This window comes from Echinops telfairi, unplaced genomic scaffold (assembly GCF_000313985.2).
Source record: "Echinops telfairi isolate 266 unplaced genomic scaffold, ASM31398v2 ScPeMD7_7459;HRSCAF=8497, whole genome shotgun sequence".
NCBI lineage: Eukaryota > Metazoa > Chordata > Mammalia > Afrosoricida > Tenrecidae > Echinops > Echinops telfairi.
Genome location: NW_022111359.1, coordinates 7,664,092 through 7,672,822, shown reverse-complemented (window position 1 = coordinate 7,672,822; position 8,731 = coordinate 7,664,092). Strand labels below are relative to the sequence as shown.

At 42.0% G+C, this 8,731-nt stretch overlaps 1 protein-coding gene across 1 annotated transcript in view; it reads right to left on the bottom strand.

Annotated features, from left to right (window-relative positions):
• Positions 1 to 3,439: 3,439 nt before the first annotated feature.
• LOC101664183 (vomeronasal type-2 receptor 116-like) overlaps positions 3,440 to 8,731 on the bottom strand; it is a 14,335-nt gene continuing 9,043 nt past the window's right edge. The window contains exons 4-6 of the mRNA XM_045300068.1: positions 6,215 to 6,442; positions 5,618 to 5,741; positions 3,440 to 4,353 (exon numbers count right to left, since the gene is read on the bottom strand). Of these exons, the coding sequence (XP_045156003.1) occupies positions 3,440 to 4,353; positions 5,618 to 5,741; positions 6,215 to 6,442 (1,266 nt within the window). The remainder of the gene's footprint in view (positions 4,354 to 5,617; positions 5,742 to 6,214; positions 6,443 to 8,731) is intronic.

The following is an 8,731-nucleotide window of genomic DNA, read 5'->3' as shown; positions in this document are numbered from 1 at the left end:
AAGAGGACATGGCTAAGAGAGAAAGGTCATCCCAGATTCACCAGGCATGCTCCCTGGAGGCAGGGAGACCCAGGCTCCCATGGTCCCTGGTGCTGCTACCTAAGGATGGAGGCTCGGCAAACACCTAGGTCAGGGAGTGCCAGGAAGAGTTATCAGAACAGAGGAGCCCCTCCGTAGGCAGGACGGCCCAACCAGACCCGACCTGGAGACCCCTCACTCCACCGCAGCCATCAGGCCCACCGCCTCTGTGCGTCATTTCCCCAGAGGCATTTCTTGGGCATAGTGGTCGCCGCTGAGATGAAAGCCATATAAACAAGACAAACAAGATGATAACAAAAGTGTAGCGTATCCACAAGACAACAAAGAAACAAAAGGCACAAAGCACAAAAAATAACCATGAAAGCTGAACCCCATAACAAAATAAAAAACATATCATAAAATGACACTAACAAAATCATATTTATCCTTAACAACTCTGAATATAAGTGGACTAATATTATCAGTTAAAGGCAAAGATTAATAGAATGGATTTTTTAGAAAAGAGGCTTTCATATGCCGCTTAGCAGAGACATGCCTTAGAAATAAAGATAAACATAGACTCTAAATCAAAGGATGAGAAAAATATACCAAGTTATCAGTAATCCCAAGTAAGATGTAGAAGCAATATTAATCTCAGACAATAAGCATCTATATTAATGATATATTAAATGATGAAGAACTTCACTATATAATTATGAAAGCATGAATTGATCGAGAAACCATAACTTTCATTAATATAAATGCACCAAATGAAAAACCATCAAAACATATCAATCAAATTTTCCCAGAAATGAAGAGAAAAATAGATCCAATGACACAATACTGGAAAACTTCAATACATCAGTTTCAACTAAAGATTGATCAACTCTAAAGAAAACCAACAAAGGTACAGAATAAACAGTAACCATGATCACAGATATGTATGGAACAACTCACCGCCAACAATTTCTTTCACTTTCTTCTCTAGCATTTATGGTAGCTAGTCTACATCAGATCATATTTTAGATCACAAAAGAAGCATCCATAAATTTAAAAAGCATTGATATACTACAAACCATCATGTGAGACCACAAGGCCATAAATTTAGAACCCAACCATAGAACAATCAACTCCAAAAATCATAATACATGGAAATTGAAAATGAAAAACTGGGAGCTACTGAAAATGCATTATGTTTGCACATCAAATAATTTCATGAAAGCAATCAACAAAGAACCCCTAGTTTGGGAAAAAATAGTCAGTGATAATACATCAGATAAAGGGATAATCTTCAAAATCTACAACACCTTACCAACCAAAATATAAATAAGATAGTTAAAAATGAGCACGTGACATGAATAAACAATTTACCAAATTTGACATCGAGGTGGCCACCAACCCTATGAAGAAACATGCACATTCTCCAGCAATAAGAGAAATACAAATTGAAAGCACACTTTTATCAAAAGTCAATGAGTGAAAGAAGGAATAAAAATGTTAGAGAGAATGTGGAGAGATAAAAATGCAATCACATTACTGACAGGACTGTAGCATTGTACCACTGTTAAGGAAATCAGCATGGCACCTCTTTAAACAAATGCAAATGCAAATATCTTATGACCCAGCAATCTCTCTACTGGGTATATACCTTAAAGAAATAAAGAATACAACGTGAACAGGCATATCCATATATATGTTTATTGCAGCAGTTTCTATTATGTCAAAGTCTCAAAATAACCAAAAATCTCTCTTATAAAGGATAGGATGAACAAACTGGATAAAATTCATAGAACTGAATATTATGCTTAAAAAACAAACAAATGGAAAACTCTCTTATATGCTGTAAGACAAGGACAAAGCTAGAGAACATGATGCTGAATTAACTTGGCCAATTTTACACAGGTAAATATCTGATCACACCATTATTCTAAGGAAAAGCAAAGAAATGTTGCTTACACAAGAAAAGACAAGGCTAGGATGGCTATGAGATTGTCAGGGACAAGAGGAAAGAAAGAGCAGGAGGGATAGGATACTGAGGAAGAAGGGAGGGGAGAGGGTGAAAGAAGTAAATACACAAAAGGCTAACAGGGTATTACTGTTGATTTCATTTCTTGAGATGGGCTGTGTGAATGCATAGAGTGTACAAGGGCTGAGGTGGAAGGCAAATGTTTTGAGGATGATGAGGGCAGCGAATGTACAAATGGGCTTGACACAATAGATGTATGTATGGATTGTGATGAGAATTGTACGAGCCCCCAATAAAATAAAAACAAAAGAATACACTTGGTCAATGGTTACCATGGATGAAGGAGGAAGACTTCTTAGGGAATGTTGTTATTGAGTGTATGTTAATAGTGGTGAAATAATTTGGGGAAAATATCAATAATGTCTGTAGAATGTGAAACACATACTTAAGAGCACTTAGTTGTACATGTGGAGGTTGTTGGATTAGAGACTTTTTGTTGTGTATGTTTTTGTCACAATTAAAAAACAAAATTACACCCATAACCAGGAGTCCAAGGGAGAGGAGCATATTCTACAACTGATCGTGGTATCATATTGTACACGATGCTCTTTGGCGTGATTGCACTATTGAAGTTTATGATATGGGGATGAAGTACCAATAAATTTGTGAAAAATTGAAAAAACAAAACGTAGTTAATTAATTTGTAAAACCCCCACCAGATTCCTGATCCCTTAACCTGCAATAATAGTTTGAATGGGGAAAAATAAAGGAAACGGAAAAGTAAAACTTTAATGGACTTGGAGTTTTTCATGACAAGCAGGTTCATTTCCAGAAAAAGAAACAAAAACAAGCAGACATATTGCATGGGGAAAATTTGAAAATATAGAAATAAATAAAGTGCTCTGCCATCCTGTGAATTAAGACCCATGGCAACACTATTGGACAGAGTACATTTGCCAAGAGATCTGTTTAAAATGTGAAAGAGAAAAAAGTTCATTCTGAGGACTAAGGTACACTTGATTGGAGCCATGGTATTTTCAATCAACCGATATGCATGTAAAACTGGAAAATGAATAAAAAAGAAGATAAAAAATTGATACATGTGAATTATGGCGTTGGTGAAGAATAGCAAATAAACAAAGGACAGCCATGGAAAAGAAAACATTATTACAAAGAAGCACCGCCAGAAAGCTCTTTAGAAGTGAGGATGGAAAGCCTTTGTCTCATGTACTTTGGACTTGCTAAAAAGGAGTACCAGTCTCTAGAGGAGGACATCATGCTCTGTAAAGCAAAAGGTCTGCAAAATAGAGGGAGACGCAGAAAGAGATGAACTCAGTGGCTGCTACAGTGGTGAAGATAGTGCAGGACAGAGCAGTGTTCTGGTCTGCTGTACCAAGTGTGGTTATGAATAGGAACCAACTGCATAGGAACTAGACACAAACAAGTGATATTTGGTCACTTGTCCTCAAAGCATGTTTTATTCCTTAACCCTTTTGATGTGATCCTATCTGGATGTAGGAAGATGACATAGCACTTTGGGGCAAAGATGCAGCCTAGAAGCCCCACACTGGAGGCTAAGATGGAGAAGACCTCCACAGCCACCATGACCTTCCCCTGGGTGCTGTGGTAGACAGGGAGGAAGGTCACCCAGACACTGCAGAACACCAGCATGCTGAAGGTCAGGAACTTGGCCTCATTGAAGGTGTCAGGCAGGTTTCTGGCCTGGTAAGCCAAGAAAAATGTCCACAGGGCCAAGAAGCCCAGGAATCCCAGGACACAGTAGAAAGCAGTGACTGAACCCTTGTTGCACACAATGATGATGTTTCTGGGCTCTGAGTGTGTGTCTATGTCCACAAAAGGGGGAGAGGTTCCCAGCCAGACCCCACAGATAATCAGTTGGATCAAGGAGCAGATGGGAACCACAGCATTAGAAGCCCCAGACAGCAGCAACCACCTCATGGTTCTTCCAGGTGTCAAGGCCTTGAATGCCAGGATCACAGTGACGGTTTTGGCCAAAACAGTGGAAACGGCCACAGTGAATACAACTCCAAAGGTGATTTGGCGGAGGATGCAGGTGGCTGTGTTGGGACGGCCAATGAAGAGTAAGGAGCAGAGGAAGCAGAGGAGGAGGGAGAGGAGCAGGACATAGCTGAGGGCCCGGTTGTTGGCCTTGACTATGGGGGAGTCTCGATGCTTCACAAAGACCCACAAGACCCCTGCAGTGATGACAGAGAAGCCCAGAGCTGTACTGGCCAGAGCCATCCCCAAGGGATCGTCATAAGCCAGGAAGATCACAATTTTGGGCAGACAGTGGTTCCTCTCCATGTTGGGATACTGACTTTGAGGGCACTCCGTACATGTATCACTATCTGGTGAGAAAAGTGACATGGAGTTTAAACAAAGAAAGGAATGACATGTTTCAAAGCTTAGAATTTGCTGAGTCGAAGGAATTGTGTGTTTTTTTAGAAATATTCATCAGCACTTTATCTGGCCAATCCCTATTTCTCTGAATAAAACAAATTTCAAGTATCTATAAAGAATTATGTGACAGTTAAAAATAGACCTCGTTAGTGAACTTTGAGTGGCCCTCACTCATGGTGCCCCCATGAGGGCAGAACAAAACTGGACTCCAGGTGGTTTTCTGTAACTTGGATCTCGTGGGCATATGTAGGAAAGGGAAAGATTTCTCCCAAGTTGTCTCACCCAAATATATGCAAAACCTAGCTGCTTGCTACGCATGGTCAACGACTATACACTTGGAGCTCAACAGAAGTAGGTCAGGGGTTATTCTCCCTGAAGGTTATCAGCCATCCAGAGCAAGCAGAAGCCAACGTTTATACTACAATAAGGAAGGCCCACTCCCTTCTGATAAGCATAGTAGTATTTTTTTTTCCCTGAAGGAGAGACCAGGGAGGTCAAGCCCACTCAAGGGTGACCAAGTTCTGTCCTCCATCATGAATCAAGGGTTCGCCCTTGTTATATGTATACCTCTAGTTCCACCCCTTCCTATCATTTGTCACTCGGTAGTTCATCCCCTTCCTTTTACTCTTATGCCCATGGTTTATTCCCTTCCTATTGCTTGTATTGCCCATGGTATATCCTTGTATGCCCATGGTATATCCACCTCCTATTGCTTGTATTATACAACCCCATCCCGTGACTTATGTCTTTACCTGTATTTGGGAGGCATGCACATCCCAAAGATATACAAGCCTTGGTTAGCAAGAAAGCTTTGGTTCAGGCTTTCACCTGGTCTCTCTCCCCTGCCCTCTTGGCCCATGCTGTTCGCTGACCTGGCTGTTCAGGTCATGGCCATCCAGGAGGTGAGCATGCTACCATGAAATGTGTCTGACTTCTTTATTTCACTCTCTCTCCTATCTCTCTCATTCTCTATGATTTTATTATAATCTTTATATATCTCAACCATACAATTGCACTTACTGAAACCGTGCTTAATGGTTGGGGGCTGGCTTCCAGCACACACATAGATTGACAAATCTGTCTTCTGAGCTAGCTTTTGGGAAAAGTCAGAAGGTACTTTGGTGTTTACCCCTTTGCCCCCCTCCCCCCATGTACTCCAGGAGGCTGGGTAGAAGTGAGAGGAGCTGACTGTTGTATTTTGTCAATTCCTACCTGTTTGATTAGATATTTCTCCCTCTGGACATGAAATACAATCAAAACAGCAAATAGGCTTCCCCTTCTGAGTGATTTTCATGAATCCTGGGTCACAGCTATTGCTACACCCAGAGTGAGGAGTCTGTAAAAGGAAATCAATGATAATAGTTCAGTAGTGTTGTATGAGTTGATCATATTAACTTAGAATGTGATCATAGTGCATAACATTGTTTTGGTTTTTATTTAAAGATCCGGACGCAAAAGGGCCTGAATGATCCTGAATCCCAATGACACTACTCCTATAACACACAGTAGAACAGCCCCATCGGGATAAAATTCTCTATTTTTTAAGCAAGCACATCAACAGGGCTTCCTATGTTATAGCCAATGTAGGTTCCTATCACCACCCTTTCAGCTAGCATCCAAGATGTTAAGTGTTGCACCACCATCAGCATTATAATATATACAAACTTATTTTTGAGGTACACTGCAAACTTTGACACTGTTGGGTGAATCCTATTAACCAATACAGATTTTGTAATGAGTTAAGTGGTTGCAGAACTATTCCCATGTCTTGTTTCTGCTTTGGGATATAAATGAAGAATTCATGCAAACCTCTGTGAATCCAAAAGCCCATTCTATCAGCTCCTCCTGGATCATCAAACCTTGTCCACGTGGATCCTGAGGGATGAACTCTCCGACTTTCATGGGAAGGCGAAGACCACCAGGAAAATTCAGAAAGTTCATAATCTCATATCGTGACGCACAGTTTCTGTTCTCATTCAGGGAGACATGTTCTCCAACACTGTTTTCCAGATGCGTGCTTTTTAAGAAGGGGTGGAGCTAAAGGTGAGAAACCATTATGAAAGGAGATGAACATGGACATTAGAGACAAAAAAATCAGGTGTGAACGAAAGATAAATTTAGTTGCCAAAATGACCCATCCAACAAAGGCCTTATTATTAAAATCCATAACACACTGCTAAATTACAACAAGAGAAAAACCAATTGTCCACTCAGGAGGTGGGCAAAGGACTTGGGAAGGAGGTTCTCAAAGGCAGAAATCCAAATAGCCAACAAATATATGAGAAAATGTTCCAGATCTCTAGCCATAAGAGAAATGCAAATTAAAACAACTATGAGATACCAACTAACACCCTCACAGATAGCCCAATTCCAGAAATCAGAAAGTAATAAGTGTTGAAAGGGATGTGGAGAGATAGGAACTCTTGTCCATGCTGGTGGACCTGTAGGTATGTACAGCCACTATGGAAATCGATTTGGCGATATCTAAAACAGTTGGAAATTGAGCTACCCTATGATCCAGCAATTCTCCTACTGGGCATATATCTGGAAGAGACAAAAAGCAAACCACGGCCAGACATCTGTGCTCCAATGTTCATCGCAGCACAGTTCACAATTGCAAGGAGCTGGAAATTGTCCAAATTTCCATCATCAGACGAATGGATTAAAAAACCTGGTACATACACACAACGCATCCCTAAAAAGCAGTGATGAACGCATGAAGCACATCGCTGCATGGGAAGAATTGTAGGAAATTATGCTAAGTGAAGTAAGCCAAACACAAAAGGACAAGTACTATATGAGTTAAGGTAAGCTCAAAAAAAAATTATTTTTTCTCAAAAAGGGCATAGGGAAGAAGATGCTGTATACATACGTCCCTGGAGTGAGGTCCAGGTAATATGGCAGGGGCCAGACTAAATCCAGGGATACACATGGGATACATATGGTAGCCCACTAAAATGGAGGGGGGGAAAGTATGGGTAGCCAAGGGACCAGGGCACTAATCCACAGAGGGGGAGGGTGTTTATTGTGTCTCCATAGGGAAAGAGGGACCAGACTTCAACCTGGAACTCCAAGACAGGAGCGCAACACGCTGACTTGAAGTAGGCAACAGATGGAGAGGCCTGAGGGGCCGGCCCCATCACCAACTGGGTGCAAGGCACCACCCTCCCCCAGGGGGAATTCACTTCAGAGGACAGCATTGAAGCTGCAGCTCGGGAAGAGGGGAAGGGAGACTGGTCTGGTCGGAGCACATGTGAGCCAATGAGGGGGGAAGGGGAAGAAAAGGAAAGAGTGGAGCACATCCTGGCTTTCTGAGCCCAGGGGACAATGTGCCTGTTCGGAACAGCGATGCACAGAGATGACCACGGGGCTGGCCCCACCATGGGACACAAGGTTCTCATTGACCCATCGCACCACTGGGGACAGCACTGATGACAAACAGTGGGAATTGTGCCCGCCATGAGCTCACCACGTGGAACGCCAGCCCCTGGGAGCATGCATCAGAGCAGCAGAGGGAGGAGAGCAGTGAGGTCCTTAGGGATAGAGGCGATGCTGGGGCATGGCACCCAATCAGACTTGACTGGAAAGCACACGTGAAAGAAAACAAACAGACCCTGAACTATTCATATGATTATATATGTATGCATATGTGTGTATTGTTGTTGTTTTACTTTCTGTTGTTGCCTGGTTGCACTCAGTCTGGTGATGGTACATAGCATGTCTACCTGGAAGGGACTGGCAGAATAAACAAGCCAGAAGAGAGAACAATGGGATGACAGATCAGGGGAGCATGGGGGTAGGGGAGGGGAAAGGAAGGAAGAGGGTTTTAACAAGCACAGGCACAAGGGAAGAACAAGTGATCCAAAATCAATGTCAAGGAGGGTGTGGGAGGCCTTGCAGGGCTAGATCAAGGGCAATGTAACCGAGAGGAATGCCTAAAACCCAAATGAAGGCAGAACATGATAATGGGACAAGAGGAAAGTACAAAGAAACAGAGGAAAGAACTAGGAGGCAAAGGGTACTCATAGAGTTGTAAATACAGGCATATAAAGATGTAAATATATTTACATATGATGAGGGGGAAATAGATCAATGTACATATATTTATTGGTCGAGTATTAAGAAAACAGATGGACAGTGGGCCACTACACAAGTGCTCCCCCAACACAAGAACACTTTGTTCTAACAATTAGGCAGTCTGAGATGTTCACCTACCTGATATTATCACTGAAGACAATGGGTGCACAAGAAAATGTGGTGAAAAAAGTGAATGATGCTTGGCTACCAAAAGATGTAACACCTGAAGTTCCTGAAGACAATGGGTGC